This window comes from Drosophila biarmipes, chromosome 2L (assembly GCF_025231255.1).
Source record: "Drosophila biarmipes strain raj3 chromosome 2L, RU_DBia_V1.1, whole genome shotgun sequence".
NCBI classification, from domain to species: Eukaryota; Metazoa; Arthropoda; class Insecta; order Diptera; family Drosophilidae; genus Drosophila; species Drosophila biarmipes.
Window position 1 is genome coordinate 10,605,724 of NC_066612.1, and position 15,624 is coordinate 10,621,347.

Consider the following 15,624-nt stretch of genomic DNA (forward strand, 5'->3'; position numbering starts at 1 on the left):
CCCTTTTCGCCCCGTCATCCTAATGCATAATTGTGGGTTCCACTGACAAATCGCTGGAAATTAGTTAATTATATCCACGAAACGCACAAATTCCCTCGCGGCGTAATTACAATAATTGAAATTGAAAGTGGAATCGCCAAGGGAGGACGAAAAAACCCACAAAAAAGGCAATTAAACAATAAAGTTTACACGGCATTAAAAATGCAGCCAAACACCAACAGAAAAACATCATTTAAAGCTGTCCGCCGGAAAGTTAGGGTAAGTATCCTGGTTCGGGACAAAGGACCACTGGATGAGCGGGTTGAGTTCTGGTTTTGGGATTCGGATTCGGATTCGGTGCCCCGGATGGCTAGCAACCCCCGCTTTCAGTCGTTTTGCGTGATTTAACTTGATGGACATGCGTCGCTTTTGTCGCCGAAGGACAATGAAAGTCCTGCAAACGGATATCAGTACCAGTACCAAAACGCTCTTCATTAGCGGACTGGGCAAACAATGCAGCCGTGACTCGCTCAAGTGTGCTCATTAGCAAGGGAAGGGTTGGAACACCCCTAACTCGCAGCTTATCCTTATCAAATGCAGTGCACGTTTTTGCCTCGGAATTATTTATTTTCCACTTTTTTTTTCTTATCAAAGAGACACGTTCCATCGCCCAGCTCATCCCTTTCGGGCGATGTGAGATAATTCAAAACTCATATCTTGATGTTATGAAATTTCATGTCCACCGCAGGGCAGTTATGGAAAAGCATCATCATTAGAACTGCCCAGCATCCGTCCAACCCGATTCCATCACTCCGTTTCCCTTTTAATGTTTGCCCAAACGTCACCTACTTCAAAGGGCCTGGATGGGTGGTGGGATTATGCCTTATGGGTTATATGGTATTTGGGTCGGCAGCTGTTGGCTGGAAAGCATCTCATCGCTGGTCTGCTGGTGTGGAAAGTGCCGGTGAAAGTGATGGATAAAAAAAGCGTATGCAGATGAGTCCACGGATAGGCCATTTTGGGTTTGTTATGATTACTACAGCTGCTGTTGACCAGGGCGAGGAGGTCCTTTGTCCTGCTCGATTGGTAAGTAAAACACGCATTATGCAAACTAATTGTTTATGTCCCAAAAGTGTGCCATGAGAAACATTATCTCGCAGATATTTCTGGCACGCTTTAATGGGATGTGGCTACATTTAATGCTTGTGGTTCGGTCACGTACAGTTGGGATAAAGTAGCAGGTTCTAACTTGTTAGCTTGCTAAGAGGATGATTATTATTAATGTTTAATCCCCACGGTCAAAGTTTGGGATCTCCAAAAATATTACATTTATTATCTTTCGGTTATGTACTGCCTTGGGATTATGAAAATGTACTTCAAGAAATAGTTTAAATCAACATGAGTGAGGTTTCCATTGACTTCCTGGACATGCTTAGCTGTCCATTTCAACCTCGTATACATTTTATGAATCACACCTCATTTGCAAGTCCAATTATGACCTATCCAAACCCCGGTCTACCTCTGGTATGCCAAGTCGGGCGACATCTAAATTACCGCCATCAACTTTGTCCTTTGCCGCATACATATGGCTCCATATGCATCCATGACATTCTTCGGCTCCGTTTACAAAAAGGTACAATTTCTTCAGCTATTTTCTAGGCAATAATTCTGATTTGAGGCAATTTCCGTTTACAATCTGTATAATTGGCGCATGCTAAAAGCGATTTGCTGCAGTTGTTCCAGTTGCAGGACAATGACTGACCCGTGGGTCCTACCAAAAGCATGTGTATGTGAGTCTGCCCGACCATATTCATATTTGGAAGCATTGACCAGGTCGGCAGACGGCTTCTGTGGCTGTTGGCTTGCGTGTCGAATGGAGAGGCAACTGCCAGGACATACCAGCACCAACATACCCGCGGTGCAATTGTCCTGCGCACGAGACACGCGTCATATTTTAATTATGACAGCCGACCAAAGGACTCCTGTCCTCCTCCTGTCGGGGCGTATCGCCGTGTCCTGCCGTCCGCCGGTCAGTAAGTCAGTCAGTCGGTCCGAAGCAAGGACACGCAACAGCGGTACACACACACCCATAGAAACTCACACTGGCACACAAAAAGGGGTTGATCGGAGCTAACCTCGGCGCGGAAACCGGAAATGCCTCGACTCACCTTTGTTGACAGATTAGTGGCGATCGCCGCGTGGTCCATAAACTTGACATTTTTATTTGACACCTTGATTGTCTAAGCTGGTCACCATATTTCCGCGTGCCCTATGTGTGGGCTTATTATTTAGTAGATTTTTTTCGGGTTTTAATGGGTAAAGCCCACATTTTTATACAACCGGCACGTTCCATAGACCGCAATATGCTCAATGCTCCCGTTTATAATACGAATTCCCTTTTTTTTTTTTTGCATACACATATGCCGGAAGCATTGTCCTGGCTAAACAAACTAGAACTAATGAGTGCACTTTCTGCACGCTGAGTGGTAACATTTTTGCGAAAATGTTCCAATTATGCGGGCCGTTCGAGTCAAGGTGCAAAAAATAGCGCGGCACTTGACAAATGCCCAGTGGTTCGGAGGGATGATGGGCATTTCGACTCGCGATCGGCGAGCATTGCACATGCCTGAGCAGCGGGCAGTCCAGTCTCTCCCCTATCAATGCACCATGGCCCTAAAGTCCTTTGGCTGTACTACACATAACCCCCGCCATAGCTCTCCTTTATGTTGGACCTTGCGTGCTCGCATTAATTTCATTACGGTGCATTTTCCTCATTACAAGGCTTGCATTTATTTTAATGAACTGCGCGAGTCGCGTGTCCTGCGCCGCGTATCCTGTGCGGGATTTTAAGCGACGCGCAGGCGCAGACAGTTTAAGTGCAGCACGCTTTTCGGGGTTGCAGCCAGTTGACCAACGGTCATGTCCAGCGCAAGTTACGAGGGGTTGACGAACAAGTCGGTTTCAGAGAGTTTGATTGATTACTCAACTGACCGTTGAGTGGACTTAATGGTCATCAAGGGCTAATGCCATTTGTCAATTGCACTTCGGTCTCATTTGCATGCATTTCGGATTACTCTGACAGGGGGAATCGAAATGATTGTATTAACTTTAAGAGGGGTTCCAAACAGAGCGCTAAGTAGATCAGAAGTTTAAGCGTTGGGCAAACAAGGAGTTCATGGTCTTTATAAGGTCTATAAAAATGCGAGGAATGTGGTACCGAACGAAGTTAATATAGGGGAATTTTATGAGGTCTAGAAATGGATATAATGTTCAGTTAAGTTGTATAACAACAGGAAATACAATACAAAGAAATATTACCATAGTATTTTATACAGAGTTAAAATTGGAGTTTACACTAAACTATGTATACTATTAGTAGTAGTTTGAGTTTCAGATATTTTTCAAATATTTGGTTCATATATTTTTCGCAATAGCTTATCTAAACAATGTTTGTTTTAAGACCTTTAATCTCTGGTGAGTCCTTAAACCCCGTTAAACCCAATCGATTCAATGTTTTTGCTTTGCAATTTTTCGTTTCGAGTTTCCAAAACAGGGCGTGCTCTATTTTGGCCTACGTTGGCAGGCCAGAAGAATTTTCCACATTCACGTTGACAGAATGTCAGGCCAGGATTTATGTCCTGGCAGGTAGGCCGAGCTACGAACAGTAAAAAAAAAATCGCAAATAAAAGGTAGAACAACATGCGACGACTGTCATTCATGGACTTGTCCGAATGCGGGAAATTCCGTAGCGTTTGCCATTTTCGGAATTTGATCCTGTTGATGCTGCTGAAATCCCTTTAGCTCTGCTCTGCCAAGTAATTAGTCGCCTGTCAGCGTTTGGTTTGTGCTGCGACTTAGGATCCTGGCCGGGATTTGCCACCTGCGCACACACAAAAGCGCTGCTCGAATGACCTGCGGCAGGCGTAATCTATCAGCGGCAAAAGGCAACAATGTGCGACAGTTTCCCCTTCCTTCCAGGGAACGACCTACATTTGATGGAACGTCGTCTGTGCCAAATGAGAAATCGCCATGTGCTGTGCAGCTCCTCCATTATGTGCCATGTGGGCCAGAAGTGGGCTCTGCCCCCGTTTACCGACTGCATAAAAAGGATAACACAGTAAACACATCAACATCAGCATCAACGGCAGCCAGCCACTAAATGAGTTTTGCCCTGCATTGAAGCCGATGCCGAGATGCTCCTCTTTATCCTGCCTCCTGCTGCATATCCATTGTGAGCCAAAGTGGGTCGGCGGTTTGTTTTCGCAAAACTGTCGCCTGTTCAAAGCGCAGCTCACAATGCCCTGACACACATAAAAGATGGAACTCTTCCATCTTCCATCCTGCATCCTCCATCGCCGGAATAGGGAATCAGCAATCCCGTCACGTCGCAGGCGACGTCAGAACAAATTAGCTTTAACGCGTCTGGGCTTTTGTCCCTCATCTCACACCTTCTGCTCTGATTTACGAGACAGCCACAATCGCCCAGGCTCACTCAGCTGTCTGTGTAATTGGCTTAGATCAATTTGAAGATCTGTGACGATCGATTTGGTATTATTGGGCGTAGAACTCTAACGTTTTTGTAGGAATAGAGGTAAGGGTGCCAAGATCATAAAGTAAGGTAAAGTCTTAGTTTTTATTCAGGACTTGGGAGAGTTCAGCACTAAGTTAGTAAGGAAATATCTTCTTAATGAAATATTCGTTTAGCCACTTTACATAAGTTATGGATGCTTATTATAACACAATTTTTGGAAGAACATAATCCAACAATAAGTTAGTAATTTCTGACAAATTTGTTAAGAACCTGCCGCCTTTATTCGTTCTCTTTACATAAATTACATAAATAAACTTAGTTAATTCCTTTTTATCTTCTTGTAACTTAAGAACCATTGTAACCCGCAGAAACCCGCAAAATCCAACTTAAACCCCCAAAAATACACTCCCAACAGAACGTTCCCAACCGAAAACCCATTGTGAGCTGTCCATCACACAGGCACCACTGCCGTTTTTAGGACTCCAAAAAAACAGAATCCGTCCAAGAGAATTGTAAATGAAATGAGCTCGTTGCAAAATGGGAAAACATTTGCAGCCTCAACTGCAGTCGTTGTCAGGACGACTGGGAACAGGAACTGCCGGGAGGGAATCCAAAGGCAGACTACTTCCTTGACACGGACATAAAAACCTAAATAGTTAATCCTTTTCCTTTTTTCTGGGCCCGCAAGAAGATTGCGAAAATCGCCCGAAGGCGCAGGCCAAGGATGCCGAAGGATGTGAGAGCCGGTGGAAGGGGATACCAGATCCCAGTCCCTGTACGAGCCTGTGAATTTGTCAAAGAGTTGTGCAAACATTCGGGGGAACGGGTGGGTAGCCGAAAACAAGAGCAGCAACAAATCGAATGCAATCAAAATTAAAGCGCTTAGAGCTGTGACAACAGCGGGGCAAACAATCGCGCAGCCGAAGGAAGCAATCCTTTCGGGATTTCGCACAAAGCAGCATCCCCGGGACATGTCCTGCCGGCAATTTAAGCGAATTAAAACGGAGTTCGTATTGATTTAGGTTTTGGCTCGGCAACGTAACACAAAAAAAAATGAATCGAAATACCCAGCCAAAGGACGAAGACATCTCCTGCTGTGGCTTAAGCAACAAAAAAGAATTTATACCTACATACATTGAAGAAAACAGAGCAAGCTAAGGGGGAAACAAACACGCAAACAAAAACAAAAATACAGCACTCGAAGCGTTTAACTTTGGCTTAAGTGTTTGCCAGGACGTGCCAGGACGAGAACCCCTTTACCTTCTGGCTTCTGCCCAACGCTACCTTGCAGCGTTGCAATGGCTGCGGTGAGCGGCAACCGAAAAATCCCTCCAAGTGTCATCGACACTTGTGCTGCTGCCTTAAGGGTTGTGCCCCCTCGCGGGCAGGGGAACTGGATTGCAGAACCGGAACAGGATCGGTGGAAGGAAGGAGCATCCAGGCCACAGTGCCGCAGGACGAGGAGTAGGCCTGAATGTGTCGCCTAAGTGCTAATAATTGTGCCCTCGCACAGTTGGCGGTCGCCGTGGGTTAAGAAGGGGATAGGACGAAAAAACTTGAACCCAAGACCTTTTTCAAGACTTCCCACTGCTAAACGCTCTAAGGATCTGCACTTTATAGGGGAAAGAGCGACAACTCCACCCAGTCAATTTGAGCAAACTTTGTCGATCTCAAACGCATAATAACCGAGATCTGATCTAGAGGCGGAATATTTACATTTCGGGACCTCAGGATAGGTATGAATTATCGTAATTTGTGGTAATAGGAAAGGGTTAGGGAATATTTCTTTAAGGATGAAATATATGAAAGATAATTTATGGGAAAACCCATAATTAAGTACTAAAAAAATAAATCTCACTTATCTTATTTTAAATGTAATGTTTTTAGCTGATATTTTAAATACGTGCAAATGGAGTGTAAAATGGATTTCCTTTAAGATATGGAATAAAAAATGGAATTTTACCTGATCAAATGTCCATCTTTCATTCTGAATACTCTAATAAAATCCATCCTTGTACTACTATAGCTATCATTGCGTGATTAATGATGATTCAATCCACACTTAACTATGAATTCCATGAATGTAAGTAGATATTATGGAAAATAGATCTCCAGTAAATTAATGTATTTAAATATTTTCTGATATTCCAAATAATATGCAAGAAAGACACCCATCCAGGAAGATATTCATTTTAATTTAAATTTTCATCTTCCATTCTGCATATCCTAACAATGAACTCCATCCTTGCGAATTTGCAATACCATAGCTCTCGTTGCGTGATTAATGATGATCAAATCCACACTAAACTGTGAACCCCGTGAATGTAAGTTCAATCCATTGACCAAAATTTGCCCATTAATGGTCTGCATTTACCAGCACCCTGATCCGTGTTCGAACATTTTTTGCCTGCCTGTCCACTCCATTAGTGCCAAAAAGAGAAAAGATCCCCATCATTAGCCAAAAACTCGACACATGAAGGATGATTAATGATCCTTGGTCCTGGGCCAGGAGTGCAACACTCAAGTGCAAACCACCGAACCGTTTCAAATAAATCATATCCGAAACCGCAAATTGATCGAAGTTTGATGACATTCGGAAACAGTTTCTATATTTTCCGAGCTGTCTTTTGATTTTTTACCCATACTTTTTGCTTCTTAGTGCGGTTTCTTTGTATCTTTTATCCATGTGCTCTCATCTAAGAAATTACTTTCACATAATTTGTGTTGTCATCTCGCCGATCGATTTTGTTAAGTTTTGTATGATTTATTTCCTTTCTTTTGGATTGTCCTCATCCCCCTGCGGAGATAAAACAGATCGATTACCGTTTTGTCTTGGGCGAAGCGTAATCGGATCAGCTACAACCAACCGCAAAGGATTACAAAACCCTTGAAGACTACTCGCTCGTAATGGAAACTTCAGTGACACAATACAAAGTTAAACTCCTGAAATCTGATGGCGAGATGAGTAATCAACCACAACCACAAAAAATATCTGAGATCAAGGGCATCAAAGGGTCATTAAGGAGAGCAATTAGACGTATCGAAATGGGTAAAAAGTATTGATCATCTATCTCAATATATTTCAGAAAGAATTAAAGAAGTAATACAAATCTTAATAAAGGAAACTTGATCATTTTAAAATGAAAGTTAAAATGTTCTCAAGTTATCAACAAAGACAAAATTTGAACAAAGAAAATTATAATATATATACATTTTTGGTGATGAATACCTACCTATACAGCGAAAGTAACGTTCAGTGCTTAAGTTTTTTTCTTAAAACCGTAATAAAAAGTGAATGAAATTTTTTTTTCTTTATAAAGAAAAGTACAATTTAATTAGAAATCAGTGTACCCACAGAAAATTCAATTAAATTCGTTGCTCAAACTTCCTTTCACACCTCGCAGATGTGATTCCGCGGCCATGTACTATACTTCCTCAGCATCCGCAGGATCTGTCGGCAGACATTAGATGCTGGCGAGGAATCGGCTTGACTCCTAATCCCGACAACACGAAAGCTAAACTGGGAATAGTGCAGTGAAAGGAACTTTAATTACTTCTAATTATTCAAGCGTAACGTGACGGGATGAGGCGTCCCAAGACGGCGAGGATTACAGACACTCTCACACAATCCCGGACAGGACGGACAGCTATTCGTCTGTCGTGTCAGAAATCCAGGATTAAACATATGTAGATCAGAAGGGAAGACCCTGCCAGGGGGCTTTTTTTTTCCTTCCTAGCTGTCTTACAATTTTTTTCCATCTTGGCTTGCAGCTTGAGTAACCGCACGGTGGAAAAAAAATACATCACAATTCGCAGGACAATGCCTGGCAGCACATCCTTATGAGATTAAAAATGCAAATCAGCTGAAGGCAGCCGCAAGGAAAATATGAAGAGTCCAGAGGACGAGGACAAGGAATGACGTTGCAGTTGGGCGGAGGGATATTGTAATTGTTGTCTGTCGGTCGAGGATGGGGATGGGTACGACTGCGGTGAGGCCTGCCCAGAAACATGACAGCTTCATGTGTGCGGCGTGCCCGGTCGTCCCGAGGCAGCTGCGCATGCGCCGTGGCTGATGAGTCGATGTCTTGGCGGTTGCACGAATATTTGTGCACTTTTGCATTGATTTTCATTAGCATTTTCGGCTTTCCTTTTTTTTTCATCAATTTTTTGTTTATCCTCGTGGAGGATTTTCGGGAATTTTTTACAGCCGCTTGCATGATTTGACATAATTTTGATGAATGACTCGGGCTAGGTTTGAGATTGTTGCCAAAGCTGCTGACATGCGAGGATAACTCTATTTCGTCATGGCTGCGTGATATTGCAAATGAGTTTGGCAAACTTGGGATATGGAACTCGCTTGGGAACATTAATTTTCACAGGAATACTATTAAATACCAAAAATAATACTTTGATGATGAAACAAAGGAAATGAAACAAATTTTTTATAGTTTCTTAAAGTTCCTTCCACTGAAATTATCTGAAGGATACTCATATAGGTCTGCTGCTCTACATACCTTTCGCATTCAACAATTCTCATTGCAAGTTATTTTTCCAATCCCATAAAATCCTAACAAATGCCCCTAATGAAACATAAAATTAACAAAGCATCGTAAACAATTCGAACACAGATTGTACTTTGTAGCGTTTTCCTGCTCGAGGGTCTTAACCCCAGGTCTTGTAAGACAATGGCGCCAAAGGGTTAAAGGTGTAAACATTTGACAAAAGTGTCACATCAAAGATACGAGAGTTTGCCCTGCAACAGCTGTCCATTGCTGGAACTTCAGATGGTGGTAGGACCCGAAAGGAGAACGCCAGGACACCTCCCCCTTTGTCATGTTAATCTAGCAGCTTGCCCGAGATCTGATTTGGATATGGAATCGCTTTGGTATAGGAATCACAATCGCAACCAACTGCAAGTGTCTGCATTTCTTGGTTTGACAGCTGTCAATATGCCAATAAGTCATATTCAGTGTTTGCGAGTGCCTCCTTGTGCGTGCCAGGCCAGGATTAAGGAGTGTAATTGAAATCACTGATTGATTGATTGATGGAAAGCCGGAGTGCGAAAGAGTAGAGCTCCGCACATGTGGGCCGGCTTCATTAGCGGTACCAGCAGATATGGAAGTGATACGATACGTTGATATGCAGTCGATATAAAAATACGTGGTTCGAGAATGATAATGGGTAACTAAATGTTAGAATGATATATATCTCTTAAATAATATAAATAAAAATGCTAACAATTCAGAATATAATAAAAATTTTGTAATAATTTTGAATAAACCTTATAACAAAAATGGTTATTTTATGACAGTTTGCTAAACATTTCCCTGCAGATTTTCCAGTTTGCTTTCAAAGGACTTATATTAAAGTTTATTTAATGCAGTAAACTTAATATTTAGCCTCAGAAACTTGCTCTCCCCTTGGGTGTTTAATTGATTAAGACCCTCCGCATCCCAGTGTCAAGGAATTTCTCAATTAGAGCAGCCAGCAGAGCAACAAATTGATTGATTTCCATCACTCCCAGCATCTCAGGAGACCGAGTGAGGTGGGACTTAAGCAGGCAGATAAGCCCAAGTTGCAGACGAGGCAGGCAACAGACTGCAAGTTGAGGATGTAATCCTGTTAGGCAAAACTTTCGACAGGCCTGCAGGACGAAGTTCCATGGCAACCCATCTGCAACTCGCGGCAAATGCGCAATTTTCAGCTTGACTGGGCCCATGAAACAAATTCGAGATGAGTACACTCGCAGGGGCATGTCAACCTTAATTGAAAAAATAAAAAGTAAGGCGCACGAAACCGAGCCGCATCCTTGCACAACCTTCTGCCGCATCCTTTCCTGCTCCTATATTTCTTTTTTTACGGTGGCGGTTGTTCATTTACAGGACAGCGCACCTTTTCTTCGCGTGCGATTTTCAGGAAATTGCGATGCTCAATTACAGCGAATCTCTGCGCTAGGTATTTTGAATTTTCTCATCTCGTTTTCACCGTTGACTTGGCCAGGACAATTGCCGCGAAAAAAGGAGAGGGCAAAGGACGAGGAAAGTCGCGATCTTACTACGTTTCAAATTAAAACCCATTTAATGCGCAACAAGAGGGAAAACAACGACGTCAGTTTCGTTGAGTAAACAAAAGGATGTTCCATATGGAGGCCCGACCTTCTGTCGCAACCCATTTTGTATCTTATCTCGGTCGTCCCGAGTCTCTATGATTTATTTGCCCCCTTCAGAACTGGCTCTCTAATGAATCCTAATTCGAGTGTTCAACAATTCAGGGCATCATAAATTTTAAATTAACCCCAATTTCTGGCACTCAATCCTTGGCGCAAAGGGGGTGGCCCAGAATGCAAATATTTACGTCTTTCACCAGTGTGGAAAATGAAAAGCAAAGCTTTGCACTCGCTCTTTCAATTAGCCTTGTGGCTGAACTGGTGGTAGCAGGTGAGCTGCGGCCTGAAAGCCCTTAGAAGGCCCAAAAACAAGCGTAGGCAATTAAAGTTGCTCTAAGGTGGGATCCAAAGAGGTGGGCCACTTCAAAGAGGGGATTTTACGAGCCAGTTAAGTGGTAAAACTCGCTTCAAGGGGTTGGTTAAAAAGGCAAGATGAAACTATGAAAGGGATACCAACTAATTATCTTGAACACTTAAAAGAGCCCAAAAAAGTTAAGGAAGAATAAACTAATTAAAAAGATAAGCCAGCAATTCAACAATATCTAAACATATAGAAAATCCTAAAGCTCTTTAAAGTAAATAAAAGATTTAAATCCTAATACACCTAAAATGGATTTTTTTCCCTTTTGGAAATTCGAATGCCTTGTTGATTTTGTAACTTTAAAATTCCTTTGAATGTTCTATGTTCTTTCAGAATAAGTTATTTTTAAATTTTAAATTCACTACATTCAGGTCAGAAAAGGTAACTTAAATCCAAGAGCAACCCATGAGCTCCTTCCTTTATGAGCTGCCGATAATGGATGCTTGAGATCTTTTGAGAACATTTCCATGCCTCCAGCAGAGATCCTCGAGCAGCCACCCAGGGAGCCGATGGCATATGCAAAAACCCACACTTAAGTGTCTCCCATTGAGGATGAGATGAGTTCAGTAGATTCTTTGTGGTCATACACAAATCGAGGCTAATCAAACTAGGCCAACGAGCTGCCCCGAGCAGTGGGTCGGGTTGGCGGTATATTCAGCTAAAGGAATTTAATGGCTTTTGGAAAATTGCCTCGTAAATGTCAACAAATGGACGGGATGGGGTTGGGTTGGCTTGCTTTTCCCATGCAGTTTCTGCTCCTTCCTCTGGCTTGGCTGCCTTGGGTTCGGATTGTGGCCAAAAAGTCTGTTGGTCGGCAAGGACAATGCACAATGCAACAGACTGTCCGGTAGGTCGTAAAACTTCCTTCAAGACAATGCCGCAAACAGCAGGACATCTCACAGATGGGCACTGAGCACGTACTCGTGACAAAAACCCACAACGGCTTTTTGTTTATTTTTGCATTATGACAATCTCTCTCGAGGAGACGCAAGGTGTGCCCCGAAATAGGAAAAAGACAGGAAGAAAGATGGCTCGTAAATTGCAAATGAAATGAGCCAAAACGAATTCCATTGCGGCGAAAGAAAGCGAGAGTTTGGAATAAAATAGAGTTTTAGAGAGGGCCAGAGATCAAGGAGACGCTCGACAGAACTCTGAACTAATTAACAACAAATGATGACATTAGACCGCAATCTAAAAAATAACCCCGACGAAATCTGTGAAAGGATGTATAAAAAGAGAAAAACAGCTGCTGGCAAAGCCACTCGCAAATCTGAGCCTAGAAAGTGTTGGACCGAAACTCGCAGGACCACCCGTCGATGTCCTGCTGCGAGAGGACTCGTGCTTCGGTTCGAGCCCGGCGATTGAGATGTCCTACTGGTGCTGCTCGGCAGCGTTTTTCCACATTTCCCAATCCGATTATGGACTTTGCTTTCGCCTCCCCTCAACGCACAAAGATCAACATTAATTTATGGTCGAAACGATTAGAGCACCAAATGGAGGTCCCCAAAAATAGAAATTAATGATGAAGGCCAGGAATATTTCATATACTCACTGCCAATAAACGGGAAATCTAATCGAGCTTACCTGCAAATAGAAATCAAGATGAAATTACTTATTAGTACTTTATTATAATTAGAAAGTGGGTTATTCAAAAGATTATGCTTTTAGAATAAAGAATATAAATAAAGGCTGCAACTATACAGAATCTCTCGTAAATATTCAAGTGAACCCCAAATAAAGAAAATATATAATTTAAAGATTGTAATGAAAGACAAGCAGGGAAAGGTTAAAAGTATAAACCTCTATATTTTATATAACTTCTTCAGAACTATATAATTACAAGACTTTTCTTAGTAAATGTACAGAAGTACAACCAGTCAAGAGCCAAAAATACCAGAAATAATTCCCATTAATTTGTTATCAACTGTTGTCTAAGCTATTTATTCACATTTAATCACTTGAAACACCTGGCAGTCGACTTCCTCGACGGCAGCACTTCAGCAAATTGGCTCCACCGGCAGAATGCCCTCGACCAGGCCCAAAATGATAGCGGTAATCTCGTACCAGGCTACATTATCCAGCACTAGGTTCATCGGCGGCACAATGAGCTCCTCCATAAACTGGGAAACTTCCGTGGGATTGTCGTTGATCAAGATATCCAGATATTCCTTGATCATGTCATTGACGAATTTGGTGTACAGGCGGCTGTTCATAAAGCCCGTGGTCTGCGACTTGGCCTCCTCCAACTCCCAGTCGACCTTCCAGCTTTTTACGTACACCCCACTGGTGGACGACTTTGGGCGAATCACAAAGCTGCCATTAGCTCGGAAGTTGATCAGCTCCAGATTGAAGACACCATCGCCCCACAGGGAGATGTCGCCGCCAAACAGGCGAGCCAGGAGATTTAGTTTATAGTTCGAACTTTTCAGGGAAATCTTGGGGAAGTTAATGTCAAACTTAATGGTATGCAAAATGTTGCTCCACTCCAGCTTGGAGAACTCGTAGCCATCAAGTCCCTCAATAATCAGTTCAGTGAAGTTTCCATTGCAACTAGGGTTTAATATTTTAAATATTGAAATGAATTGCTAAACTCATTTGTACATCATTGATTTAATTACCCAAAGTTCTCGGTGCCAATGGCGATTTCCTGGAAAGCTATCTGAGCCGGGGCCAAAATGGGAACCCCTCTGGCCGGATAACCACATCGCATCTGCAAACGCACAAACTCCGTCAGTTCGCGCAGCTCATCATCGAAAAGCTTGGCGGAGCCCAAGGAGCAGCAAAGAAGGGCCACAAAAACTGCACAGGAAGCTCTCATCACGAATGCCAAATGGAAACTACTAATGATTCAACAGAACCAGGTAGTTTTTTCAGGTACTAATCAGCAATAACGATTAGCCACTTAAGTGGCAAAAATCGATAAGATTGGATTAGCCAGGTGCAAAGGAGATAAACTTGTGTGTTCCCAAATTCGTTTGGAATAAAAAATGTAACCATATTTAAAAATAAAATCTATGCGATAATACTTAAAGAAATATTATAATTGCTGGGAAGTGGGATTTATAATTGATCTGTCCCATCAAAATTCGTAGCTTTTTGATACCAATATTTCTATAAAAATATCGAAATCGGGGGCAGGAAATGGAACTCAAATGATGGTAGCCCCAGAAAAAATAGAACCCCCAAAAGTAGACCAAGAATTGATGATATCGACCAGTGTTTATTCACTTCCGCCTCTGAACTTAGGCCCAGGGATCGGCAGCGGGATCGCAATCGACGACAATCGGATCGTCCTCGCTCTCACCATCGCTGCTGGACAGGATCAGGTCCACGACGGTCCAGAAGTCCTTGCCCTTGAGCGCCTTGTTCACTCGCGGCACGATGGCATTCTCAATGGTCTCGGAAATGGTATCCTGGTTGCCATTGATGGCCTTCACCACGATGTTCTCCAGCTGGCTGTTGATGGCGCGGTTGATCTGGCCGTTGCCCATGAATCCGGAGATGTCCGAGGTGACGGACTCCAGCGAGATGGTGGTCTTCAGCGAGGTGATCTTGGCCGAGCCCCACAGCATGGGCAGCTTGTACTTCAGGGTGCCGGCAATGCGCAGGTTGACCAGGTCGAACAACAGCTCTCCGGATCCCTCGTACTCCACGGACAGACCCAACTGGCGCAGGGCATCGATCAGGGTGTCGGTGCTGTACTTCTGGGCGGTGGTGTCGATATTTTTGAAGATGAAGTCAAAGGTCACCTTGCTGGTGATCACGTTCAGCTTGAACTTATTGATCTTGAAGTCATCCAGTCCGGCGATCTTGAGGTGGAACACGTTGTTCACGGTCTCGAAGATGCCCTTCTTGAAGTCCAGGTCAATCTCGTTGATGCGCAGAGGGGCCAGCACTGGAATGCCGTACTGGGGCCATCCGCACTCCATCTGCTTCTGGAGCTTGCGGATGAAGCGACGCGCCTGCCAGGACACAATGAACTGGGGGGCAACTAATAAATGGTTTTCGAATTTAAGTCAGTATCTCTTGTTAATGGTAAAACTTTAATACTTCTAAAATTAATCTTGTGAACCAACTTTAAATTTACATTTGACTATAAACTGTATTTATTTATTTGATTACCGTCTATCTTGGAAATACAATATCTTAAAAAAAAATGTTTATTATAAAACTTGAATCAATTGTAAAAGTTACTAAATATACATTTAGTTTTGATTACTTTTTTCATAAGTTTAGTGTGAATATTATTTATTATCATTTACTGTACAAATTTCCCTACATCTCGACCTAGTCTCACCTTCAACACCCTCCTGGGGCTCCGCGAACAGATCGATGTCACCATTCTGATCCGCCAGCTCCAGAAGACGCTGCTCCACCCTGTTGGGCAGAGTGCCGGCGGCACAGACGGCCACCAGGCAGGCCAAGACTACCAGGAAACGCATACTCGATTGTGGCTTTTAGCAACTAGACTTGCTACTGAATTGACTAACCCCCGGCCAGAGTCTTATATACCGGAATCCATCCCGGACGATAAGGCCGAAAAGGTGATACTGAGCGGAGATAGCAGGCAGAATGGGGGACTAATTA

At 43.1% G+C, this 15,624-nt stretch overlaps 3 protein-coding genes across 3 annotated transcripts in view; all 3 read right to left on the bottom strand.

The window, feature by feature from the left end:
* Positions 1–15,624, bottom strand: part of LOC108032546 (centaurin-gamma-1A) — a 55,778-nt gene that overhangs the window by 27,602 nt on the left and 12,552 nt on the right. The gene's annotated exons all lie outside the window — the stretch shown is intronic.
* LOC108032551 (uncharacterized) lies at positions 12,824–13,861 on the bottom strand. Its single transcript, XM_017106428.3, has 2 exons — positions 13,656–13,861; positions 12,824–13,587 (listed from the first exon to the last, which is right to left on the bottom strand). The coding sequence occupies exons 1-2, from the start codon at positions 13,853–13,855 to the stop codon at positions 13,035–13,037; spliced, it is 753 nt and encodes a 250-aa protein (XP_016961917.1). The 5' UTR covers positions 13,856–13,861; the 3' UTR covers positions 12,824–13,034.
* On the bottom strand, positions 14,238–15,505 carry LOC108032547 (uncharacterized). Its single transcript, XM_017106425.3, has 2 exons — positions 15,335–15,505; positions 14,238–15,028 (listed from the first exon to the last, which is right to left on the bottom strand). Exons 1-2 carry the CDS (start codon positions 15,477–15,479, stop codon positions 14,280–14,282), a joined length of 894 nt encoding a protein of 297 aa, XP_016961914.1. The 5' UTR covers positions 15,480–15,505; the 3' UTR covers positions 14,238–14,279.